Raw genomic sequence first — 27,913 nt, 5'->3', positions numbered from 1 at the left:
GGTTTTGAGAGAAAGAAGCACAGACAGACTGGATTCGGTCAGGATCAAAACCACAAAGTATATCTGTACCTAACAACTTTACCTGACTTCCTCAAGGAAATCTAGTCCCACTAGAATAGAGCTTATGTCAAACAAGGTCATACTCTTCTACACATAGCATACATAAACAGAAAGCCATTATCCAATGTATCTGCAACTCAGCTCAGTACTTGCACAATATGGCTTGTGCAGTGTAGTTTGCTTATTTGTATGATTCCTCTTAAATCTATCCTGCTCTTTACAAGCAGTGCTTTCTGCTACTTGAACCAGAATGAAGGACTGGCTTGAATGAACCAGAACGGAAGGAGCAAAAAGAAAGAAGCAGATAGTCAGAATTCTTAAATATTAGAACCATTGGTCCCACAATGTCCTACTCTGTCATATCCAGGTGATCTATAACCCTTTAATTCACCGAAAGGAAGAAAGAAAAATGGCATCTTCAACTTCACTTCCATATCCATTCCCACTGGAGGGTTTGTACATAAAAGCTTAATGAATGGACCTAAACGAAGCGCACGTCGGCTCGTGTTTTATCTCTCTTTGTGGCGGCCTGACATGAGGCGGCCCTGTCTTTGAAACTACCTCTGACACTGTCAGAGCTGAGGCTGATCTGGCCCGTCTCTTTCGCTCTTTCCTGAAAAGCCTGTCAGCCCGCTGTTTGATCGTAGCCCGGAAACAAGCAGTCTATAGGAGCCGAGATTAACCCAGGCATTAATCACACGTACAAATGGAGTGCAGGTGAGAAGTCTACGTCACACGCCAGATGGCGTACGTCAATACAAATCAATTCTCAATGAGAACGCTTCATTTCCAAGAATAATGCATTTAAAGCTTTAACCACCCTTTTGTCTGCAGGTAAATGTGATGGCAAGAATAAAATCTGAAGAAATGTGTTTCAGTGAAACGGAGATCAAATTGGACACACACACTCCTCCAGTCGACCACTTGTTTTATATTTTAGTTTGAATTCTCAGAAAAGGATCCGATGTCTTGATTAGGTGGCCGGCACCATTGTTAGTAGACGGCCTATGCACAATAAATCCACTGTTATTTAATTCCCTGCTCCTTGCAGAAGCTTAACAAATTCATTGTTTACCGTCTGTTTGTGGGCGATGTCTATGTGTGTGTGAATGAGAGCAAGAGGTCACACAAAGACCTTTCTGTCGTTATGGCAATGTTTTGTCATGGGGTTTTAAGCAAGACCTGGCTGTTAATGCATTGTTTGTTTAATTTGCGTAGTTACCTGCCTGTTGTGACTGTATCTGTTCGGTAATTTATCGCTAGCATCATTGGGATTGGTTTTGTCTGCGTGCACTTACATACTTGAGTGTATAACATCAGTCTTTAGCAGCGGTAATTGCAGATAAGGAGAAGATGAAGGGCATCTTAGCATGCTCGTACGACCACGGCTCCATCTGTTCGCTCACTTTTAATTGTTGTGGAAGTGAAGACAGGAAAAGGAGGTGTGGTTGTTCTCGTCCTCTCCACAGAGGTAGTTCCGTAACATTAAAGAAACAGCGAAGGAGCCGTCCAGATTATCGGCATGTAAATAATCTTATTTGGTTCCGGTCCCTGCTAATGAATGTCATTTACTTTAAAAAACCAGGATTAATTAACACTTGGCGACCTCCTCTTCCTCCCTAAAGGGAATAAGTCTCAATTAGGCAGAGGATGGTGGCTAATATTTTCGTGGAAAATCTGAATATGAATACGTATGCGTACATATGCTTTGCTGACATGGAAAGTAACCTTGCAATTAATTATGTCCCTAATTTAATGTAGGGCTCAGAAAAGTGTTTTTATTGAACGCTTGAAGATTCTCAGGGCTTTCGTTTATAGTTTATAACTTTCTGTTAGAAAGTCACAATGGACGGTCTCGTCTCAAGAGAGCGAGAAGCGTAAAAAAATGGTCTGCCTTTTCAAAATAAAGCCAAGAAAACAAACAAGAGCCTCAAATTAGATTTCCCAAAACATAACATTCTCTCTTATTAAATGCCCACTGTGGCCAAGAGCCTAAATAGAGAGACTCGGCCTGTGCTCTGCTTTTTCTCACTGAGCCTTGCTTTCCTCCGTGGCCGTTTTAACTACAGTCTTTAACTAAACCAGCAACTTGCCACACAGGCAAAAATATGCAGCTCCAACTGCATGTGTAAGTTAAGTTTTTCTTTCTTTTTTGCAATTTTTTTCCTTCAAATGTCTTTCCATATGAATTTCTCCCGTCTTTTGATGAAAAGGCAGTCTGCCCTCCCATCAAACCTTCGCTTGCTGCTTGCGTGGGATGTCAGGAATTGAGGTTCTTAACCCACATGAAAGATCAGATGAGGATGAGGGTGATTTTGTCAGATGAGAGTGTGTGTTGAGGTGTGTTACCCCCTCCGGAGCGCCCAAGGTTATCCACCCTCATCGCACTTGCATTGTGTATTATGTATTCTCCCTATGATTGGTCATTTATGGACTTTGCTGGGATCTGCTTCAGTGAGAACATTGATCTGGGACGGCAGGTTGTTATTCTGTGCTTTGTGAGCAAATACTACCTTAATGATGAAAAAAATTACCATAATAGAGCCCAACATGACTGTCCACTTTTTTGGTTCCAGAAATATATATATATTTTTAATTATTTTATATATATAAAACAAAAAAGTTTTAAATGAAACCCTAAAATATGTTCTGAGATTAATCCAATTTCATTGTTTTTACAATATCTACAATGTTTTGTTTTTTTAATCTTTGCTTTATCTTTTTTATCTTTACTTATTTATTATCAAATAAATACAGCCTTATTGAGCATACATTAAAAACACAAATTAACTATTTCTTTATGGAGAAAATTATTAGAATTTTTACTTCAGGAACCTTGTCTTTGTTTTGTGTAATCATAATAATGAGCATAATATTTAGCTAAACCATATTTAGCATGTAAGCCAAGATTTTGGATCTTGTGCTTTTGTCTGTGCATGTGTATGTATGCAAGAGTTTAAATGGCATTGCTTAGGGGCAGCCGTACACTCAGAAATGTCAAGCCAGAAAGCTGACACCTGATAACTGTGAGAAACCGTCTGGCCACAGACAGAAATAGCGTGAATCATAAATATAAAGAGAAGGAAGGAGAGAAAAAAGAGTGAGAGAAGTCGAGAAAGTAAAAAGCCTGTTTCCCGCCACTTTATGTTTTATGACAGGATTTGGTGTCTTCTGTCTCACTCTGGTATAAAGCCTGTGTTTGTGTTTTCTTAAGGCCGCTGTACCTGTAATACCAGGTAAACCATAAACAGACCATGTGGGGAAGATTGACACCATCAGTTTGTAAACAAACCTCACACTTTCATCCGATCTCTGTCTAGTTTAGTTCCTTTCTTATCTGGTTTATCAAGTTCTCAGACAAATTTTTGCATTTTCTGTAACATGTTCTTGATTCATCACTAGCCAAAGTAGCCTATATGTGTTTCTTTCTCTTCACTCATTCCTGTGTCTCTTCTATAATTCTTCTCTCAGATACGAAGGATAGTAATAAACACCTCATCTACTGTCTGGGTGAAGGAACCAGGGCCCAGTCTGGAGTGGTTCACTGTGTTAAAAAACGCTGGAATAATCACCTTTGCATCAACCCCTAAAAGATGATATATATATATATTGTGTGTGTGTGTGTGTATGGTTAAGGGATCTAAAGAATGGTCATGAAGAATAAAGCATTAATATGTAATGTAATATTTTTATATTTTTATATAAAATGTTTTTATAAAAAATATATAACTTTTGTTAGCATTTACAAATATTTAATTTTACAAACCTAATACAAATCTAATAATTTATAATTACTATATAAATTTTTGTAAATGTACGTATTTTATACATATACAGATTTTTATACATACATGTATGTATATGTATGTCTGTCCCAACCATGATGACCACTGTACCACTCTAGCTTTAGCTTACTCTTGGGATGGTAGTACTACCAGTATTGGCTTTTGTATGATAAATTGCTTGCAGTGTTCCTCATTTGTAAGTCACTTTGGCTAAAAGCGCCTGGTAAATGATTAAATGTAAATCCAAAGTTGAATGCTTGGTGGTTCATATTTGCTTGTTGGCAGGTTATGTAGTAGTGTAGTCAGTTACATCATCATTTGGCTTTCAGTTTCTGAGAGAGATTCACAGTTCCCTTGCTTAAGCACCGACTGCAGCACAAGCACCAGCACCATTTGGGCAGAAAGAGGGTAACAGTGGGCGCCCCCCTGACCTCTGGGTTCAGGCTGCTAGATGGGTTTCACACCTTGCTTTAGCAAGCTCTTTGGACTTTTAAAAGCGTATTCAGGGATCCAGAGAGTGTGTTTTCATTCTAGTGTGTGTGTTGTAGCTGGCAGACAGACAGTAGGTGTCAGGGCATGGAGAGGCAGGGGCAGAGGTACACTATTAAATAAATAAGTGGTGCTGGGGCATGCAGGTCCTCTGGCTGGGGGCCAGTCAGGTAATTTTCCCCTCAGTGAAGCGAGTTTGGGCATTTTCGAGAGAGAGAGAGAGAGAGGGAGAAAGAAAAAGAGAGGGCCTGCCGGCAGCCGACCTGTCTGTCTGTGCATTCTGCTGCTCGCCGCATACCAGGGGCACCATTTCCCGCCTGGAGACAGACAAGCTTGAGGATCTGATTGGCCGACCGCCAGAGTGCGCTCACAAAGGCTCCTTTGACTGCAGGTCAGTTGGTTAACCAAGCAGTGGAGAGGGAAAGAAACCCCTCTTAGCCAGTCTGCATCCCCCTTTTTCACTACTTTTTCTTTTCTTTCAGAGCCTCTCACTAAATGGGGCATCTGTGCATTTGGCAGAGAGCAACGAGGTAGTATTTGTACCTACTGGTTACGCAGACATTTTTACATGTGTGTTAGAGGGAGTAAGCGCTGTTTAAGCCCTGTGGGTTTGGAATTCTTTGGCTGCTTGAGAGCAAACAGCAGGGTTGAACCGTGGTTCGTACAGGGGTGAAGGGTCACGGATGAACTTGACCGCGTGTGGAGTTACAGAGTGGATGGCTAGTATTCAGTGTTTTAAGCAGCATTTTATTCACATCAAATAAAAAAAATCTTTCTGTCCATCTCTCTGTATATCTAGATGTAAACTAATCCAGATGTTAAAGCAAGGCCGTCTTAAAGGGTTAGTTCACCCAAAAATCTAAATTATGACATTAATAACTCATCCTCATGTCGTTCCAAACCTGTAAGATCTCCGTTCATCTTCTTAACACAGTTTAAGATATTTTAGATTTAGTCCGAGAGCTCTCAGTCCCTCCATTTAAACTGTGTGTACGGTATACTGTCCATGTCCAGAAAGGTAAGAAAAACATCAAAGTAGTCCATGTGACATCAAAGGGTGAGTTCGAATTTTGCAGAATTTTAACAGCTTCATTTGTGGATTAATGCTAATTGGAGACGCGAACCGTTTCAAACGATTCGGTTCGATTTGGTGAACTGGTTCAAGAAGATCCGGTTACACCGAATAATTCGTCCGCGTACCGGATATCATCCACTGCAATGAACGCACTCACAACAGACCCGGAAGAGAAGACAATGCTGAATAAAGTCAGAGTTTTTGCTATTTTTGGAGCGAAATGTATTTTCGATGCTTCAAAATATTCTAACTGACCCTTTGATGTCACATGGACTACTTTGATAATGTTTTTCTTAACTTTCTGGACATGGACAGTATACCATACACACAGTTTCAATGGAGGGACTGAGAGCTCTCGGACTAAGGGCCCTATCTTGCACCCAGCGCAATTGACTTTGTACACCGACGCATGTGTCATTCCTATTATGCACCTGCGCAAAGCGCGCTTTTCCCTCCACAGAAGCACGTCGCTAAACTAGTGAATGAACTTGCGCTCCCTGGGCGGTTCAGCGCAAAAAAGGAGGCGTGTTCCGGCGCAAACAATCCCTGGTGCTATTTTGATGTTCCATTAAACAATTGCGCCACTGACCAGAAAAAACCTAGTCTAAAGTCAGTGGCGCGTTGCGCGTTGTTCATTCTGCTATTTTAAGGGCGCATGCTTGACCATAATGTATAGCGTGCACAACGCGCATACACTTTGTTCATGTAATCTACACAGATGCAACAGTTATTTTTGCAAATCATAAATTGTTACACTTAAAAAAAATATTAACACATGAGATGACGGAAATCATTGTGGTGTGCCACGAAGATGTGAAAAAATAGGCATAAATCTAGCTTACAAATTATTCAGGCTAATTGTAGTAATTAAGGATCAGACCTGTTTGAGGTCATATATGTATAAGGACATCTGACAAATTGGTTTGTCCGTCAAGAACCAGGAAAAAAAAAAATCGATGAAACAATTGTGGCTATTTCCTCCCACGCCTGTTTAACCGACGCTATTTTGGGTGGGTTTCTCCCATCCCCATACAACACAACTTCTCTGTCTTTCACTGCTCTTACAAGAACATCAGTCTCCTCGGCTGTGAACCGCTCCAGGCGTGCGCCTGGTAAATACGCCATAATAATAGCAATCCATAATGGAACTTGCGCACCTGCTTTTAAAGGGAATGTTGGACGACGCTCTGATTGGTTTATTTCACGTTACGCCCAAACCACACCTATGAATAATGAAGCTACTTCAGACCAACCCATTTTAGATTTGCGCCGGGCGCAAGAGCCATTTATCCCGCCGGGAAAATAGCAACAGCGCCGAGACCCGCCCACAAACTTACTTGCGCTTCGCGCTTTGACACTTGCGTTTCAGATCGTTAAAATAGGGCCCTAAATCTAAAAAATCTTAACTGTGTTCCGAAGAGGGTGTGTTATTAATATCATAATTTGGATTTTTGTCTGTACTAACCCTGAGAGGAGGAAGCATGGCAGGAACAGCTGCTCCACTGTATTACATCTTACAAACTTGCCTGCTGAAGTGTAAAGCTGTCGTACTCAGTCTCTCTCTCTCTCTCTCTCAGTTACCATCTTATGCAAGCTTTGCCTCTCTCTCCCATGTGTAAAAGGCACTTTGCATATGTGTGATGCTTTAAATGCTGCATTGTTAGCAGCCATTGCTTAGCCCCTGTGTGACCTGAGAGCCGTGGGTGTGTTTGATCATGGGGCACAAGTTGTAATGCAACTAAACAGTATTCTTTAAGCCAGCAGAACAGAGGGGATCCACAGAGTCCACAGCTGCCAAGGAATAATTACAATATTGGACGGTCAGCGAACCCCTGGAGAAAAAAGCTGATGACCTTGCAGTTGCATGTGGATGTGCAATCCGTTTGCCTTCAGCATCACCATTATTAGTGTGCTGTATGTTCCTGAGGAATACGTCTAAGCCTTTCTCCTGTGTCATTTCTTGCATTGTGTTAGAGGGGTCCATTGAGTACCATTGAGTAGCCCATATGCCCTACCCACTGTGGTCCCACATGCCCTTCTGATATATCCCCTGATCCACATTTGACTCATTTGAATTGACTGGCTGAATATAAATGATACAGGAAAAGTCATGTTTATGACTACTGATTTTTATCCTTTTATTGTCAACTATCAGTATTACATACTGGTAAAAAAAAAAAAAATTGGATAAAAGCATCTGCTAAATGCATAAATGTAAATGCAAATATTCAGCTTTTTTTTCTAATATACTTCTTTTTTCAACTTTAATGGACTTTTTGGTTAATTTTTAATGTTTTGTTTTATTATTATTATTATTGTTGTTGTTGTTATGTATATATATCTATATATATAGATATAGATATAGATATAGATATAGATAGATGTTTTTGAATACACAATACACAATAATTTTTTTATGGATCACTTTGCACTCCATGCAAAGTGATCCATAACTACTTCACACAGAATCACCATATTGTAAAGTACCAGATCTAGTTGACCCATAGCTGCAACTCGTAATGTCTGGGGTACTTAAGTTTACAAGGTGCAAGTCACAATGTAGGGGAATGTTTTTGTGTTGTTTTTAGGTGTGTGTGTTCTTCTCCTCATCTTTAGTCTGCCTGAGATGCTACAGGGAGTAGATGTGTGCAGAGAGGAAAGTGCCCGTGTAAGCTAAAAGATCCTGGACAGCAGGGCACTGAGAAACCGACAGAAAAAAGAGAGAGAGGGGTGAAAAAAACAAACAAATGCACAAACAAGGCTGAAGTTGGTGTTTGTTTCAGAGAGAAGGTGCAGAAAAGGGGGACTGTCTGTCACAGCCCTCCTTTCTCTTTCCCTCTCTCTCAAACTCCAAAGCATTGAGATTCAGACCTCTGCTCTTCTTCTTTTCTTCCCCTTACTATGTGGATACACTCACACACTTTCACACACACACTCAGAACCAGCAGTGGAGGAGGGAAAAAAAACCCTAGTGCTTGACTTTGGTATAAATTATTGATTTTCATTCCCTTTATAAATTTTCCATAGTGTCCCACAGTCTGTGTATGATATGCTGGCTGTATGTTTATGGAAAGAGAGCCATTCTATCACAGAGTGGACTTGCTTAAGCAGAGAAAAAGAAAAAAAAATGTCAGGCAGACAGAGAACGGGGACCACAAACATTGACAGCAGGTTCGTCTTTCCTCCTTTGAGTGAACATGCTTGAATATGCTTCTCCTCTACATAAGAAGTACAATCAGATTCAAGCGCATCCGTATTCTTTCACAGATATAGATTTCCTCCTTGACACTAGTTTGTGGTGCAGTCCCTCGGCAGCACGGGTGCCCCGTGACCTGTAACCTGTCGGGTCACAGGAACTGGAAAACTAGGCGCACTCTGACAGCTCAGCGCGCATACCGCCCACCTCTCCCTTTCCCGCTCAAGAGTTTTATAGCAGAACAGCAATCCTCGTCAATTAATTCACACAGCTGTCAGTGAGCTTAGAGGACTCTCTCAACCCCTCCTGTGTTTTCTTCTTTCTCTCTCTACCTCTTTTCCTCTTTCGTGGCATAGATTTTCTGGAGTTTTCCTCAGCCTGACCCTTGGAGGCTGCAGGGCCTGATTAGTCAGATTTAGTGCTGAGTCTATTGATCGGAGCCTCCAGGGCAATAACCAAATGGAGCCGGTGCAACAAGTCAATAGCGCTGTTATTGCACCAAACCGATGGCCTGCGCTTCAATCAGTACTGCGGGGGGGAGAGCGGCAAGTCATCATGACTGAATTAGTGTCACTCAGAAACCCCCTTTCTCCGAGGCCTCAGTCCATCCCCAGGCACTATTTCCTATGTTTCCTCTCCCTCTCTCTCTGCTTCTCGCTTTCTCCAGTAGCCTGCTCCAGCCCAGGGATGAAATTCTTCTCTGCATTTTGTAAGAGGAAGAGAAGGGTCTGCAATTTTAATGGAATGGCATGGATTATTTAAAGTGACTAAACCCCCTGTTGTAGTGTCAAGTGGAAAGATGTCGGATGACACTGTGGTTTCTGAAGCTCTGCTGCAGGAACGTGCAAGGAAGATTCTCCGCAGTATGAGCTGGTGTTCGACTGATGTGCTTGGTGTAGAAACGGACAGTTTAGTTGACAACAGAATGGGTTGAAAAATCATTAATTCTCACACAGGAATTTTTAGTAGTGGTGTTTACTAGCAGGCAAGGATCACTACTTTCAAGTTTGGAAAGTCGTGATTAGAGCTTCAGGTGTGATCAAATTACTTTGGCAAGATGCTGGTGAATAAAAAATGTGCATAAGATGCTTTTTTTAGGTTTTTATGCAGTTTTTGAAGGTAGTGTAAGCTGAATTGTAACATTTTGTACATAAAAAAGCCATTTTAAACCAAATTCAAATAAGCATGAACTACATGTGTCCATTGCTGCTACCATGTTGAACACAATGGATGTCACATACAATAGTACAATTATTAATATATAGCAGTTCAGATTACAGAACCTACGTAAATTTAATAAAATCCTAAAAAAAGTGAAAGCACACTCTTTATCAGTTTGTAGAAGAAGAATGAACGAATTTGAAATGAAGTAGTGTGTTAATTTTGTCAGCCATTTTTTTTTTTATTCTAAATGAGTCTTAGTCCTGGTGTCAAATGTTCTTTTTAGTTATTATTGTATTTAGTCATATTTTTGTATGTTTAGTCAAGTTTTAGTCAACTAAGGGCTACATTTACTAACAGCTTATGTCAGTCAAACTGTCATTAAAATAGTACTTTAAGGATTTACTAAAGACGCGCAGTGACGAATTAGTGCACTCTCTCTGTCTACCTTATGAAAACTAGCAAAGCAAACAAAAAAGTTTTTCCAAATTGCAATAATGTTTCTCTAATAAAACAACAGTGGTTAAGTAAGTGCATTTATTCAGCTACTACAGTGGAAAACAATATAGTCGATATGTCATGACAGAACACAGACGGGCTGAATGAATCTTTCATTTAAAATCTCACATGGAGATCACTAAACTTCATCTTACTTGTTTGTTGTGTTTTCAGATCATCGCCGGTGCTTCTGTAATGAAGAGCGAGTGCATGTTTGCCAGATTGCAAAAATTAAGCAAAATGCCGGACATAAAATTGTTCCTTTTAACTCCAATTTTCAGGTTTAAATTCTTGTATCTGGCAACCCCACACATGAAAGCTTATGTAGTAGAGGCCTGAACAGCAGTTCGCAATAATACTGTTTCCTTTTTTTTTTTTAAACAAAAAATAAAATAGATTTTGGTATAGTTTTTGTTTTTTAAAATACATTTTAGTCAGTGATATTGCATGTTGATATAGTCACAGTTATGTTTTATTGACCTTGTTGTCGTCAACAAACATTTAGTTTTAAAATTGTTTATTATTTAACACTATACTGTACTGTATTAAAATCATCAAACTTGTAAATACGAACAAAGTTGGACTATAACAAGTGCCCAGAATGTCAGACAGATTTGGGTTATTCTCTTTTAACTTAGGCTTGTATAACCACCTAAAAATCACCCAAAAGCGTAATAGTAACCAATTAGCTGTCTATCTAGCATCATGACACCCCTTTCATTTTCTTCAGAAAATCAAAAAAATATAATTTATCTTTACTTGTTCGATCCTTTGTAATCTCCAGATGTTTCAAACTTCTTTCCATCAGTTTTTTTGGATGTCTTTGGTTATTTATTTATTTTTTTGTCGACCTTGCAGCGGCATAAGTCAAGGGCTTTGCTTCTCCTATTAATGTTATTTTTCCCCATCTCTCCATTAGTGCAACCTCATCCTCATGCAGTTAGAATCGCCCGAGGATAGAAGTGGGAACACAACAACAGCTTCAAGGCTGAAGTTTGTGTTTATTTGAGATAGAAGGTGCCAGAAAGGTCCGTCACCGCTCTCCACTCTCCCTCACATTCCCTGCTTTAAACAGCTAGTTCTATAACCACACTTGTGTCATCATTCCAGGTGTCCTTGCTTAGAAATTTGGTTTCACATAATTTGTCTTTCTGAAATGCATCTTGGACACTAAGATGGTCCTCTCTGTGACTCTGCTGACATAGCATGGCAAGGACGGATGAAGCATTGAGCTGATTAAGTGCTGTTTTCTAAAAGCTTTTATCTTCTGGATAGGAATTTGAAAGGCTCCCTCTCAAAAGCATAACCTGCTCTGTATACCCTCCAACCCATTTTGATTGTATCCTTGTCTTTTCAAGTTCCTCTCCATCTTTGGCCACACATGATGGTCTCTCCACTCAACACCAAAGACATGGAATGCCATGGTTAAGTCTTTTACATGGTACATATTTCCTGTAAGTGTGAGTTCACACCGCAGGCCTTTGTCAGGTTTCTTATTGAAACTTATGCTCAGTATCAAATCAGTAGCAATCTGAGATCAAGGCTGCAGAAGCGAGCAAGAGGAACGTTTTGAGTTTTTGTCATACTCTTAATGTTTATCATATCATTTTGTTGTCAACACACAATCACATTCTGTTCCAAGAGAACTAAGTAACATGTGATTATGTTTGCCCACTTGTGTGGATGACACTCTGTGTCAGTTTCATCAACAGCACTCTGTACGCTTCACATTCACACAAAAACAAATTCTGTATTTCTCAAACTGCATCGAAGTACACAAATCCAAATGCAGACAATTCAATAATAAAGCTCTTAAACTTTATGGACAAAATCTTATATGTTCATAATCTTACATGTCTACTTGCATAATTAAATGTATAATTTGATGTTTACACTTATAATTAAATATGTTAAAAGTTTATTATTTTAAATGTTTTTTATATTGATTTAAAAAAAATTGCAAAGCATAGAATTCATGTACATGATCAAATTAAAATTAAAAAAGAAGTTCGCTATAAATAAGTGCTAGAATAATTTTGTAGAAATCAAGCAGAACAGTTAAAATGCCTTATTGAATGGTTGTGTTGACATATTAAAGAATATACTGTATCATAAAATAAACATTTGATTATTACATCCCTGCTCTAAATGGCTGCTTTGCTGTAGTACGTGTATCGCTGGACTTGTAGAGCATAACACAGGGTGAATGGATGTACTAGAGGGAGTGGAGATTATTACTTTGGCTTCTGGCTAAACTAAACATGTCGGCATGATGTTATGTAAAGTTGCTTGTTATTAAAAGGGAAGAGCGTGTCTCTTGACTTTTGGAAGAAAAAACAGTAACAACTTAGGGTGTTGAATGGAATCCGCTTTGAGTAATGCCATAAAAATTCCCATTTTGGTCTATGAAACTGATATTAAATAGTATACCATTTTGTTAGTGTAACAAAACACTGAGATGTTACAAACTATTGCCTCAGGTCGGGCTCGCCCAGCACAGAACATCCAGAACTTCAACCTTTCTTTCATTTCCTTTTTCCTCTCCTCTCTGTGAAAGTCACCAGCCAACACAGACCACTGATTTATGAGTTCTAATGAGATTTCAATACAGAACAAACAATAAAAATTTATGTGCATCATAGTTTTGGAGGCCCATGCTTCCATGCTAGTATTACACCCTTTCAACAAGCCTGGTAATACAATCCCCAGCTGCTTCCCTCGAGGAATGCAGCCACTTTTTGTGTCGGAAATCTTAGCAGCGCGCCCAAATTGTGTGAAAGTAATTTATCTCGCTTTTATAAATATTGTTGTATTCACAGTCAACATGGAGTATTGCTAAGGGTTTCTTTAACACCGCATGTAAGTCTCTATTTCCCGCTGGGCCTGGTAGGTCAGAATGTAGGACGTATGAAGTTAAAGACAGTGTGGTTTTACCTGGGCATATTTACCTTATGCTTCGGTAAGCACTCTAGACAAACAGTTTTTTCTAGCTAGCAACTAAAATGTAATAGTAATGTGCAGTCCAGTGGTGGACAGTAACGGAGTAGCTTTACTTCGTTACTGTACTTAAGTACATTTTTCAAGTATCTGTACTTTACTGGAGTAGTTTTATTTTTAGTAACTTTTACTTTTACTTCACTACATTCCAAAGCATAAGATTGTACTTTTAACTTCACTACATTTCATAAAAAATATTGTTACTCCCTATAATATATCACGTGCTCCGACACGCAGAAGCGGTGTCTGATTCATCATGAATTAACTGAGTCTTTTCAAAATATACTTTTAAATCGGATCGCGAATCACACCAAACGATTCGTTTTTTAATTAGAATGATACGATTGCAGCTGATCTTGAGTCGACCACTCACTGATTCAAATGAACCGTTTAGTGCGAGTCTCCAGAAGTAAGAACCGGGAGATCTTGTGAGCGCGCGTTCGTCTGATGTCGCTAAAAGTAAGTTATTAATGTCGAAATTTAGGATTAATTATTGTAACCGAAAATTGCAGACGATGCTGACACATCAATCAGCGTCTCTGTGTTTCAGTTTAAAAAAAACCATTAAACTAACACAGATTAAATAAAATAACTTGTGCATGTTCAAATTCCCCACTGCCGTAATATTAACAGTTTTATTAAAATGCTACCATTTCCTATGTGACATCTGTTTTTATATTGCTTATCAACAGAAACTTTATATTGTTTGGATTAACTAGACGAGTAGACAGACATGAATGTTTATTCATAACCGTACTGAAAATAAGTAAATATTGTTAGCTGATGCTAACTGTCTAGCTAACAAGCTTAACTGCTAACTGTGATGTTCTGTAAAACATCAAACTTTAAAATACTTTTTCACCAGTAAGTATAATTCTTACTGGTGAAAATCAGATGGTCATCTCTGTTTTCTCTCAGGTAAATCACAGTGTAAGCTTCACAGTGAACATTACTCTCGTCCGCGTAGCCAATATCAACAACAAAAATATATCTTGACTCCATATAGTGGTTATTTTGGAAAAAATCCCAGGTATTTTGAGCAGTAGGATTATTAAAAAATATATATGGTAATATAAAATTAAATTAAGTAGCCTATATAAAATTGCAAACATCTACAGTATCTTTCAGTACTTTTTTACTTAAGTACATAAAAAATTGAGTACTTTTGTACTTTCACTTGAGTAAAATTGAAAAATGAGTACTTTGACTTTTATTGGAGTAATATTTTACTATACGTATCTGTACTTTTACTCAAGTACTTGATTTGTGTACTTCGTCCACCACTGGTGCAGTCACAATGTTAAGATCAGGATTTGGGATTTGTAATGCATTTGCATGTCAAAGATTGCAAAAATTCAACAGCAGGAAGTAGTGATATGTCTCCAAGTACAGATGAAATCTGTAGCCTGTTGAAACCTTGTTTGCTTGTGGTTTGGTCCATTGAACCTCACCCGTGGCGTGTCCTGTGTTGAGTTCATGGAAAGGTTTGGTCCCGAAGGCCTAATAAAAAAAAGCCTACCAGTTTTATGCAATGCTTATACAGTATTATCTGTCAAAGCCTCAAATTCACTGTTATTTCAAATAGGCACATTTACCTGTTCATCGGTTCTGGGAGAACGCAGAGCAGCAGGGATGTGGCAGCCAAGCAAGCTTTTCAGTTTTCTCTGAAGTTTCTTGCATTGAGTGCTGGGAAATCAGGATTAGTAGTGGTATGCTGACTGCTGCCTTGGCACATTTACCCATGACATGGACTCAGACATAATATTTACTGCCTTCTTACTGGCTGCGGTGGGGCACAGGCATGCCCTCCTTGAGAAAGTTCCTGAGATACACAGTAATCCTCTACCTCGTTTTTGACATTAACACCCTCCTTCTAACCAAATATAGAGAAAAGAAAAAAAGGGAAAGGCAAAGATAAGCAAAGAATGATGAAACTGAGAAATTCCTGAGTTTTATAGAATGAGAGAAAGTGGTGGGATGAAGTTAACAAAGCAAGAGTGAAAGAACTGAAAATGTTAGAAGAAGAAAGACATTCTGATGCAAAACATAGTGAGCTGCCTACCTAGACCTCTTAAGCGGCGTCCTAATTGAAATGTAAACCCGTAAGTGAGGAACACACTACACAGAAGAGACTCAACTAATAATTGATTTCAATGGAGTTTGACTAGCGTGTTCCTAAGTTTACTATAGAATGCAATACAGAATAAACACAAATATTGGCTAAAATTTAGTATGTCTTGAACAATTTTTTTTTAAATGGATCTCAGTCCTTTAATTTAAATCACAATGAAAATCAATAAGAAATAAATACTGTATATTATTATTATAATTATTACAGTATAAAATACAGTAAAACAGCACATGTTGTGAACTATTATAATTTTAAAATTACTGTTAGTGCTCAATGAACATTTATTATTATCCAGGTGAAATGTTTCTGTGAAAAATATTGTTATTTTTATTCAGGATTCTGAATACAAACTTCAAAAGAACCACATTTTTTTGAAAACAACTTTTTTGTAACCATGGGTCACTTATGCTCAATTTATTGCACCATTGCTTAATAAAAGTATTATTCAATTTAAATTAATTTAAAATATGCATGGGTGGTATATCTCATGCTGGAATGTGCCTACGTTTCTATATAATACCATCTACGTAGGCAGCTCACTACATTTCGGAACATAAATACAGAGACTGCTACTAAGTTGGCCGAGTGCCAGTTAGAAGAATGATCCTGGGCTACCAGAAAATTAGAGGGAGCAGGGAATCGCATTTGGACACTCCACAACAGCAGGCTACAGCTGCTGGAATCTGTTGCATGTAAAAGAGACTCCATGAAGTGGCGCCAACAAAGCATTTCTCAGTTTCTTTGTCTCAACTTTTTATTTAAATAGCATCTGATTTTAAACTCATCTTCTCTGTCCATCCCCCTCTTTTTACTTCTCACTCTCCATCCCTCCCTTTTTCCTTCTGTAGGGGTCTAAAATCCCAGTCTAGGATTCTAGTCAGATTGTTAGCTGGGCAATAAAAAATACATGAGTATGTGGCGTAGAAGTGTTCGTTATGTATGTATGTGTGTGTGTGTGTGTATGTGTGTGTGTGTGTGTGTGTGTGTGTAGCTCATAAAGACAGCTTCCCGACACACGAGCTGCTCCAAATGTGCAAGAGCTCGTTTGTCTTTCAGAGTTGGAGTGCTACGAGTTGAACGGGGCCGTGTGATTTGCCAGTCTCTGCCTGTGTGTATGTGTACAATATTCATGCCCGTGTGTTGGTGCTCTCTCTTCAGCAATTCCCTTTATAAACTTTTACACTCGTCTTAGTTTGTTGATCCATGTTAAGAAGCAGACTTATCCATGAGTGGGTTGCAAAAGCGGCGTGTCGTTCCGATGATAGACACGATGACAGTAAGAAAAAGAAATGTGGAGTGAAATCATTAGGAAGCATTCACAGTCACCGCACTGGCAACATCTCAAGATTAATCTGTGCCAACCAAAGTTCGGCAATAGTGTACCTAAATCGACACAATGTGTGATAGGGCAGTCAGTCCTCACTGATTGGAGCAACTTCACTCCTGAATCTAGCTCCAGATGATAAGAGTAGTGTAGCAAGCTCCACCACCCCATAATCGCACTAATAAAGCCATATTTAACGGCTCTATTATACACTTCAGCCCTGTTAAAGTAGCCATGGTGTGTGTGGGTGTGTATATGTGTTTCAGAATGCTCTGGAGGGCAAACTGCTGTTTTTCTTTTGGGAATTACATAGTACTGTGGAATTTTTAAGTCAATTACATGCAATTAAATGCAGTTTTGTTTCCCCCTGGCGTTCTTGTGTTTATGTGTGTTTAATTAAGCCTTGAAAGACTTGTAAAGTTGATCCTGTTTATGCTCTGCCCATGTAATGCACATGATATACACGTTCTTATTTATTTTAACAGGTTTTTATTAGCCAATGCAGAGACCAATTCTTAGAAGGCAGTGATGAGCAATATGCCTTTTTTTGTTTTGTTTTTTTTACAAATTAAAACTTTGTACTTGAGTACTAGTGCTGAAAAGGCGTGGACAGTTATTTTTGCGCCTGACCTTATTGAATATGCATTTGTAGGAGTTTCCCTTTCAGACGCAAAATTTATGTGAGGAGAGTGTTAAAATAAAATCCCGCATTTGCCCTGTTTAGTACATTTTGCCCTTAGAATTTAGCATTTGCCCTTACATCATTCTTCAACCTAAAAAAAGAAAGAACAGGATTGTATATATAATGTATATTTTAATGTGTATATATAGTGTAATTTTAAGAAAATTATTGAAAACACGAAATTGGTAAGATGGTGAGCATATTTATTTTATATTTATATACTTATTGGCCAATAAATTGCAAATTTTTGGCCAATTTATTGGTTTGAGCAATATATCACTGTCATCAAAACATAACTGTAATATTACCGTAAATTTCAAAATCCCCCTTTAGTCCAGTGCTTACTGACAGCTGCTAGTTCCATCACGGTTGCTAATACTGACTCTCTGTACGTCACTCTGAAAGAGACAACAAAGAACTTTATTACATCTAAAGCTCTGAGCCATTGACAGGTAAGGTGGTTTAAAGGCCGCTTTGACATGTACAGTACAGTAAGGCTGCTGAGAAGCCCTGCTAAAACATTTATCTTTGTTAGTGTGTGATCACACACTCCAACACAGGATCCACCATACTGACACACACAGAGCATCTTGTCCATCAGTCAGACCATTAGTGAACACATTGATCCTGCTGACTCTCCTCCCACCTTCACTTCTTTTGTTTTTATCTTGCTCCAGTGAAGTACAATACCTGGTTTGTATGAAGAAAAGAAAATACTGACAACCTCACACAGTCTTTGATTCTTTTTATCTGCTTGAAAAGAAATCGCACACACAAATGGGTGTAAGTTAATCTCACAAATACAAATAGTGACCAAGAGATAGAACAGAATATGTAGTATTTCTCATACATTATACATTGTGCTATGCTAAATGCTTCAGAATCCTAAAACTTGCAGTTTATTAAAAGGTTTAAATGATTAAAAAGCAATTTTCAATATTCTAGACCTTATATGATTGTGGTTTGTTTGTTTGTTTGTTTTGAATGTGTGTGTGCGTGTGTGTGTGTGTGTGTGTGTGTGTGTGTGTGTGTGTGTGTGTGTGTGTGTGTGTGTGTGTGTGTGTGTGTTGTGTGGTTGTGGTGCTGGGGGTTTTAGAATGGGGTAAACTTCCGTCACCCACCTCCTCCCACACACCCAGGCGTAGAGGTGTACCACTGTCCTCATTATGGCTACTAATAAGGGGAACTGAGAGTATAAGAGAGAGAGAGAAATGTGGGAAAGAAGGGGAAAAGGTTTTAAATTTTAATAACGCGGGTACGATTTTGTAAATCTTTCCTGACAGAAAACTCCTCATTATTTTCATCTGTCTCTGTCTCTGTCTCTTCTACCTCCTCCACTGATAAATGGGCTTTTCATTGCTTGAATCTCTCTCTCTCTCTCTCTCTCTCTTTCACTCTCTCTTTCACTCTCTCTTTCACTCTCTCTCTCTCTTTCTCTCTCTCTCTCTCTCTCTCTCTCTCTTTCACTCTCTCTCTTTCACTCTCTCTCTCTCACTTCTCTCTCTCTCTCTCTCTCTCTCTCACTCTCTCTCTCACACACACACACACACACACACACACACACACACAGTCATTCATTCTTTGGCATTGTGCATTTGAGGTTAGACTTATGTTTTTAACCCAATTGACTCAGTTTAATTTTGTCTGATGGTTTTGGAAGGAGTTATTTTGGCAGTGCTTGCACACATATACTGTAGTGCTCAACTTGTGCCTCACAGTGCGAAAGTCACAGTGTACTTAAAGGGATAGTTCACCCAAAAATGAAAATTAATGTCATTAATGACTCACCCTCATGTCGTTCCAAACCTGTAAGACCCCTGTTCATCTTCAGAACACAGTTTAAGATATTTAATATTTAATCCGAGAGCTTTCTGTCCCTCCATTGAAACTGTGTGTACGGTATACTGTCCATGTCCAGAAAGGTAAGAACAACATCTTCAGAGAAGTCCATGTGACATCAAAGGGTCAGTTAGAATGTGTTGAAGCATCGAAAAAAAATTTTGGTCCAAAAAATAACAAAAACGACAACTTTATTCGGGATTGTCCTCTTTTCCGGATCTGTTGTGAGCGTGTTCAAGTGTAGTGATATCCGGTTCGCGAAAGAATCATTCGATGTAACCGGATCTTCTTGAACCAGTTCACCAAATCGAACTGAATCGTTTTAAACGGTTCGCGTCTCCAATACGCATTTATCCACAAATGACTTAAGCTGATAACTTTTTTAATGTGGCTGAGACTCCCTCTGAGTTAAAACAAACCAATATCCTGGAGTAATTCATGTACTGAAACAGTACACTGACTGCACTGCTGTGAAGTCCTGCTGCATTACATTATTATTATTTTTTTGTGCACTTTATCCAAATTTATTTTAAACTGATTTTCTTTCAGAAAGTTTTGAGAATGGGACATATGTAGTGGATCATTGTCTTCTTGTGATAAATGTAAAGATGTAAATATAGTATTGTTTAAAGGTTTGGGGTCAGTAAGATACTTTGATAAGCAAGAAAGCATTTAATTGATCAAACACCTTAGTAAAGAATTTTAAAATGTTACAAAAGTTGTGGGCTAATGGTTAGAGGGTCGAAGGGTTGTGGGTTCTAGTTTCGGGCCGGACGGAATTGTGGGTGGGGGGAGTACATGTACAGTTCTCTCTCCACCTTCAATACCATGACTTAGGTGCCCTTGAGCAAGGCATCGAACCCCCAACTGCTCCCCTGGCGCCGCAGCATAAATGGCTGCCCACTGCTCCGGGTGTGTGCTCACAATGTGTGTGTGTGTGTGTGTTCACTGCTCTGTGTGTGTGCATTTCGGATGGGTTAAATGCAGAGCACAAATTCTGAGTATGGGTCACCATACTTGGCTGAATGTCACTTCACTATTCACTATTCACTAAAACAAGCATCAGAGCAGTCAAAATAAAGAAATGTTTATTGAGGAGCAATAAATCTTCTAAATCAGCATATTAGAATGATTTCTGAAGGATCATGTGACACTGAAGAACTTTTTCTTATTATTGTTGTAATAGGTTTGTGTAGTATTGTGTGTGTGTGTGTGTGTGTGTGTGTGTGCGTGTGTGTGTGTGTGTGTGTACTGTTTTTATTGTTGATCAAAAAATGAGTGAGCATCAGACACTTCTTTCAAAATTATTTACCAAATTACAGACACAAGTCTAATTTGTGATTTACTAATATAAATAAATTACTATAGGTCCAGTGTAATATTAATGTTATGTTGCACGATTTTGAGCTCAATTGAATCAAGTCAGCAAAATCACTAACTAAACCTAAACCAAATGTGATCTAGCAGAGTTAAAGTTTGGTTCATTAATAAAATCATAAATTCATTTATTCCATCGTGGGAATTGAACTTGAATATTTCTGCGTGGAATCTTACTCTTACCTCTGGCCCAACTAGACATGATACATTTCTATTATGCTAACAAACCTTTAAAAAGTGTGAATTCTTGAGGTGTTTAATATTTCATATTAGTTGAGCAGGAATATGTGTCTGTTGTTGTATGAAGTTTTAATGTTTTGATTTTTACTCATATGCTACATTGAAGCAAACTTTCTTTTTTTCATTTTACGTGTGCATTTTTGAACCTCAGTTTTTTTTTTTTTTCATCCTAAGCTGAGAGAGAGACAGAAAAGGCGAGCATGTAAGAGAAGGTTTACCCTGAGCTATGAGCTGTGACAGCATGAACAGGTCTCTTCCAGCCTCTGTCATGTGTTTGACAGAGAAGATGGATGCGGTTTGATGGGTCCTGCTCTGTTCTGTCTGGACATGGTTCAGCATGGGATAGAACCACCATCGGACAGGCATCAGATGCAGCCCTTCTCCTGCTCTTGCTGTCTCAGTCTCTGTACTCCCTTTATATTAATGTGATTCAATCCAGGTGAGACTGGAGGTGGAGGAGCCATAGATTAGCTACAGAACTATCCAATACCCCTTTTTCCACAAACAGGGTGTTGCAGTTCCCAATATAGTCCAGGTGTATCCACCAAAGAAAAGGAAGATCTGAGGTAAAAAAATAAATAAATAAAAATAAAAAATAAATAAATTCTGAAATTTCAGAGACTGGGAGTCAAGTACAGCTTTCAGAATAACAAAATATGTAATTTGAAAAAGAAATTTCTGTAAAGAAATATATATATTAATTTTTATTTTTATATATAATACAGTAAAATAATTAAAAGAAAAAACATACTATTTTTATTCGAAAGTATTTTTATATATTTGTTTTATATACACTACTGTTAAAGCATCTCTAATTTTAATATAATTATTATTCTTATTAAAATATTATTTCTATTTTAATGTTATTATAATGTGTTTTAAAATATTCAATAAATTATATTATTTCTATTTGAATGTTATTTTTAAAAGTATTTTTATTCTATTATTAATGACATAATTTACAGATATCATGTAATCAGAATACTATGAATTGTGGACATGTTTGTGGACAGATTATTTAGTAACAGTCGGTTGCATCATCATTTGGTTTTCAAGTGAGTTAAAATGCAGGCTGGTTCTGAGAGAGGTGAAAAAGGGGTACAAATAGTTCTAGTACTTCTGTTCTTTGAGATTCATTCGTGGTTATTTTTAGTTGCGGTTGAAAGGGACTGCCACAGGGGAAGATTTTAAAGTTTACAGACAAAAGTTCCCTTGCATCAATGACTATATGAGCTCTCACACACGACAGCATGAATTACTTCCCCAAATGTGTTCCTCAAATTGTAACGAATCTCTGTGAAAAGATTCATGCACTTTCCAGGGTGTTTTTTAGAGTGTAAGACTAGGCTGTTGAAGTGAGCGAAGCATGGCTGCTCTCTGTGATGATGGGGCCACTCACTCACTCTTGCTCTCCCTCTGTGTCTGGATGCGGGGCTGCCCGGGGCCTCTCCGCCCACCCTCAAGGGCCTGTCAGTGCAGCCTCACCAAAGGCAGATTAATCTACATTACTGCTAACAGCTCAGTCTGGCCCCTGAACCACTCACCAACACACACACACACACACACACACACTGTTTTTAATATCTTTCACTTCAGTCAAAAATCTACAGCTGAGCCTTTGGTTAGAAAATTAAGGTTAGCCGAAGTTGATTTATGAGTTAAAAGTTTTTGTTCCATTTTTTTTCCGTAAATCTGTACAGAATAAAGCACTATGCCTCAAGAGGTTTTGTGTTAACATACCTTAAGAAAGTAAAAAAAAAAAAAAACGTTTTACCATGGTAAAATCACTGTGAGAGCTTCAATTGCTAAATGCTTTCATTGCAACAATATTAATGTTCATCAAAAGTTCAATTAATTAATGAAAAACATTAGAGCATTAATATAGTAGCCAATTAAAATTTAGAATCTCTTTTATAATCAAGTGCAGTGAGATCACGAGATAGTGAGTCAGCTTCACCATTGTTGATTTTTTTTGTAATGGTTTTGAAAGAAGTCTCTTATGCTCAACAAGGCTGCATTTGTTTGATAAAAAATACAGTAAAAATAGTAATGTTGTGAAATATTCTTACAATTTAAAATAAAACTTTTCTATTTTAATGTTTTTTTTTATTATTTGTATTTATTTCTGTGATGGCAAAGCTGGATTTTCAGCAGTCATTACTCTGATCATGCATCTTCAGAAATCATTTTACTGTACTGATTTGGTTCTCAAGTCAAAATAAATAAATTATTGTCAAAGTTGAAAACGGTTGCTTATTCTTTTTTTGTGGGGAAACCGATGCTTATTTTTCTTCAGGGTTCGTTGATGAATAGAATATTCAAAAGAACATCATTCATTTGAAATGGCCATCTTTTGCAACATTATAAATGTCTTTACTGCTACTTTAGTTCAATGTAATACGTCCTTGCAGAAAGAAAGCTTTAAATTATTATTATTTTTTTAAATCTTAGTGACCCTTGTGAAGAGTGCTGTACTTTATCTCAGTATTGATTGACAGTAAGTGGCAAAACAGTAAGGTTCACATGATCTTGACGTAATTTACCTCCAGTAGTGTTGAGCACAGAATCAGTCGTACCATCCTGTAACACACATTCTTTATACAGACCCAAGAATTCCCATCTGTCCCTCTCCCACAGCTGTTTCCTGTCCCTTTGGGCACCAGCACATCTCTGAACATCATGAACAGTCTGTCCTCTTGCTTGGAGTTTGTTTATGTGTGTGTGTGTGTGTGTGGCCAGTGTAAATAATGTTACTTAAAGAGACATGTGGGAGATCTGGCCTTGCTAAACATGCTCTGATTAATGTCTTTCTCCAAGCATGCACTCCCAATTATGAATTATGAAAGCCCAGCGTCCAATCAGAACGCACCTTTTGTCAATGCAGTGGAAAAGCCTCTAATGGCTTATCTTAACAAAATGAACATCTCAGAGCTTGAATACTAGTCAGTTTTGAGCAGCAGCATTGAGGTGTGTATTGTAATGCCATTTTGCTTTCTTCACTGTGCATCTCTATATGCATTAGATGTGTGTGCAGGATGCGGCAGAGTGCTGCTCGGCTGCAGTGGTGATGAATGGGTGTGTGTGAGTTATTTATCTCCTGCTTATAGGAGTGGACAGTGGTCCTGCTCTCTCCACGTCAACACAAGGGATAATTCTGTCATTTATCAGAAATGGCACAGGAGACAGAAACTCGCCCCGAGGGATCATCCCAGGGTCTCAACCCTTCAACTCCTGGCCTCACTGTACAACTTTGTACTACTTTGCCACTTTTCGAACAGTTTGTTTGGCTACTTTTGGTACTTTTCTGTTGAGACTAACAGAATTACTTTAGCTGCATTTCCATTACACTTAAATTTGCGCGAATTGAAATTGCGAATTGAAAATATACCTAATGGAAACACATCAATTTTGCAAAAACTCACATATATCAGCAAAAAGTTTTTAAGTGCATTTGCTGTTATATATGTAAACCTTCCAAGATCCGTCACCAAGACTTATAGCAAGAGGAAAAACTTGCGTTTTAGTTGCATAACATCAGTTAATGGAAACGCGTCGTTATGCAAGTTTTTTATCGACATTTATAAAATATCGTAAAAGTTTTGCACAAACCTGAAAAAATCCATCATGTTCCACAAAAATATTAAGCAGCACAACTTTTTTTAACATTAACAATGAGAATACCACCAAATCAGCATATTAGAATGCTTTCTGAAGGATCATGTGACGCTGAAGACCGGAGTAAATTCAGCTTTGCCATCACAGTAATACATTTCATTTTAAAACTATATTAATATAGAAAAGTTATTTAACTTGTAATAATATTTTGCAATATTACAATTTTTACTGAATTTTTTTTATCAAATACTGTAAATGCAGCTTTGCTGAGGACAAGAGACTTTCTATATGTTATATGCATATCTGATAATGTGTAGACCTCAGGAAGAAATAAATGTCCACAATTAGATTTCAAATACTGTCCAATATGAAAATTCCAAACCAATATATAGTAAACTTCTTGCTGAAATCACAATTATTCGCCATAACATATAGTACAAGAAAATACAATTGATGTGTAGAATTTAGTGAATGACTGAATGAATCTTTTAAATACTGTAGGCACAAATTGCCTTTTTGGTTTTGCCATGTGACAGTAGTAAAATGGGTTTTATGGAGAATTCCATCAGTAAATATGTGAAATTTATTAGCTGGAGGAACGCCACAAGCCACACTTTTTACTTTTCAGAGAAAAGTAAATGCTTTAAGCGTGTCTGAAGACAGATGGAGAGGAAAAAGGCAAAGTTGTCACACCGTGTGACATGTTTTGCACGAAAGCCTGTTTGTTATTTTTATTTTATTTTTTTAAAAGACAGATCTAACTGAAGTGAAATGTTTATCGAGTTGAGTCAGGAAAAATAAATTCATTTTTGGTGCAGGTTATGAACTCAATCACATGCATGCCTATTTTGTGTGAAAATGTTAATTCGGCAGTTTTTACTATTGTCCAATTAATGTTCTTAACACGAAATCTCTTTCTCTTGTCTTCTCTTTTCTCCACCTCTCCCTCTCCTCACCCACAGGATCATTCAGAATCGTATCCTGGTCTTCATCCTGGGTGCCATCCTCCTCCTCACCATCGTCTTGGCCATCTATTTTAATTTGCGAGGGCAGTGATCTCCACTGACTGGCCCTATGCGTGCATGTGTGAGTGTGTACAAGCGTGTGTGTAAGATTAATAGTGACAAAAGCGTTGGGCTGGAGTAATTAGGACAAATTGTTCACATGAATCATTCCTGGTGGGCAGTGACAGGGGGCCTCTCCTCGCTGCTCTCGAGCGGAGCGGGACCGTTCTCACCCTCTCTCCCCTTATATTTATGCTGCGTCCATTACTTTTAAAACTTACTGACCCCTAGACAAACCCAACACGGATGTGTGGACAAGAGGACAATGATGAGGACATCAGATGGATGAAGAACGTGAAGACGAACATCAGCTTATGTCATAACCTGCAGTTTAATGTTTAGTTTTCTTTTTCTCTAAAGCTACTAGTAAAATCCCATCCATCAGGTGTATGTGTGTGTGTGTGTGTGTGAGCTGAACACAAGGCAGGCCCATGGTGCAGTACCATTTAGCACATGGTGCAGAATCACACACTACACACAGCCCAAAGGTCACGCGCCCGTCTCTCAGTCCCCCTTCATCCAGGATTAGTAGCTTCTCACGCTGTTCCTCTAAGGTCAGCAAAGACCTCGCATGTGTTTAGTTAAACCAGCAGGACTGCTTTGAACAAGAAAACATCCATGTCCACTTTTACCTTTACTAATCAAATCTGACAGCATGATAGTAACTGTAGTCTGTCGTACTAATAAGAAATGTTTCTTGTATTTATTTGTCGTTTCAGATGAATTGTGATGTATTGTTATGTTTTATTTTTTTGCTGTAACTTTCTTTCGATTTATCTGGAATTTGTTTTAACCATTAGTACTTGACATTAAAATTATATCAATTGTCTCTACTGTACAATGCTGTTGCAAATGTGCTTTATTGTTCCTATAGGGGGACCAACTAGCAAGCTTCGATATGGAAATATGCAAAATTTGTGAGTCTGCTCCAGGCTTTCACCTGCTGTTTGAGTGTTAGTCTGTAAGAGAGAAGGTAACAATGACTAATGTACTAATAGTACAATTAATTTCTGTTAGTTTACCTGATTTTTATGTTAGGAATCCTTTGTGTTTTTTCATATATTTATGTGTTTGTTGCCATGCACTCTGGCTCAATTCCAAAACCCAGTGAGTTGTTTTGCTATCTAATGAATACATAGGCAGTGGGCATGTAAGGCATCTGAAATTAAACCTCGTAAATGACTGATTCAGAACCCTCTATAGTCAGCAAATTTGAACACACAGGAGACCAATTGCACAATAGGTTTGAAAATTAGCTTCTTGCTAAGCTAATAGCAGTGTTAAAGGGATAGTTAACCCAAAAGTAAAAAATGCTGTAATTAATTACTCAAAACCCATGAAACCTTCATTCATTTTTGGAAACACAAATTCATATATTTTTTGATGCAATCCGAGAGCTTTCTGACTCTGTATACACAACTACCATGATTAAGGTCCAAAAAGACACAAAAAGAAGATATTGTTGAATAAAGTCAATATTTTTGTTCTCTTTGTGCACAAAAAGATCACTCATAGCTTCATAAAATTAAGATTGAACCACTGATGAAACATGGACTGTTTTAATGATGTCCTTACTACTTTTCTAGGCCTTGAAAGTTTCAGTTGCTTTGTTGTATATGCAGTCAAAAAGCTCTCGGATTTCACAAAAAAAATCTTAATTTGTGTTCCGAAGATGAATGAAGGTTTTAAGGGTTTAAAAATACATAAGGGTGAGTTTTAGCGATTCAGTTATATTTACCATCAACATTTCATTTTGTTTGCCATTTCATTATTAGCATGTTGTTAAGCTAATGGCATTGTGTCAAGCATAAAGGCTGATAATCCATCCATGTAAGTGAATTGAGTTAACTATTAGCATGTTGCTAAACTAATTACACAGTATTGTTATAAGCATACATTTTTTTCTAGCCTTTTTCATACAGAGTTGGCACATTGCATCCTGCAATTTCTTTTTTCTTTTTTTTTCTTAGAAGTATATAAACAATGTTGTTTTAAAATTTACTCAATTGAAGGAATCTTGAAGATAGCTTATTAGGCCCCTCAGTCTTCACATATAGAGAGTGTGCCTACTGTATATGCTGCCTATGTAGGTGACTCAGTAGGTTTTGGAACACTGTGCTGATTAGCACACTGCCGCCTCTCTTCCCAACACCCCATGCTCAACACCCCTTCCACACGGGACGCATGCGCACACCTCGGCCGGTCGAGGTGTCTGACGGACGGACGGACGGACAGACAGACAGCATTTGATATTCTGTTTCAGGCCGGGTGGATTGTCTTATTTTGGAAGCAGCCTGGTGGGGGGTTTTCTCTGCCTCTGCTTCACAGCTACAGCTTCAAAGCGCCAAATTAATGGCCAACAAAATACTGCATCTCCGTG

The 27,913-nt window shown here is 38.2% G+C and overlaps 1 protein-coding gene across 4 annotated transcripts in view; it reads left to right on the top strand.

Moving 5' to 3' along the window:
- LOC113111594 (vesicle transport through interaction with t-SNAREs homolog 1A) overlaps positions 1 to 26,413 on the top strand; it is a 125,535-nt gene extending 99,122 nt beyond the window's left edge. For all 4 annotated transcript variants that reach the window (XM_026276509.1, XM_026276507.1, XM_026276510.1 and 1 more), the window contains one exon: positions 25,432 to 26,413. Coding sequence is in view for 2 of the 4 variants with exons in the window: in XM_026276507.1 (XP_026132292.1) it covers positions 25,432 to 25,525 (94 nt within the window). In the remaining 2 variants the exon portion in view is untranslated. The remainder of the gene's footprint in view (positions 1 to 25,431) is intronic.
- Positions 26,414 to 27,913: the final 1,500 nt, after the last annotated feature.

The sequence above is a fragment of the Carassius auratus genome, chromosome 12, assembly GCF_003368295.1.
Source record: "Carassius auratus strain Wakin chromosome 12, ASM336829v1, whole genome shotgun sequence".
Taxonomy (NCBI): domain Eukaryota; kingdom Metazoa; phylum Chordata; class Actinopteri; order Cypriniformes; family Cyprinidae; genus Carassius; species Carassius auratus.
The sequence above is the reverse complement of the archived record's forward strand: the minus strand, read 5'-3'. Positions and strand labels throughout refer to the sequence as shown.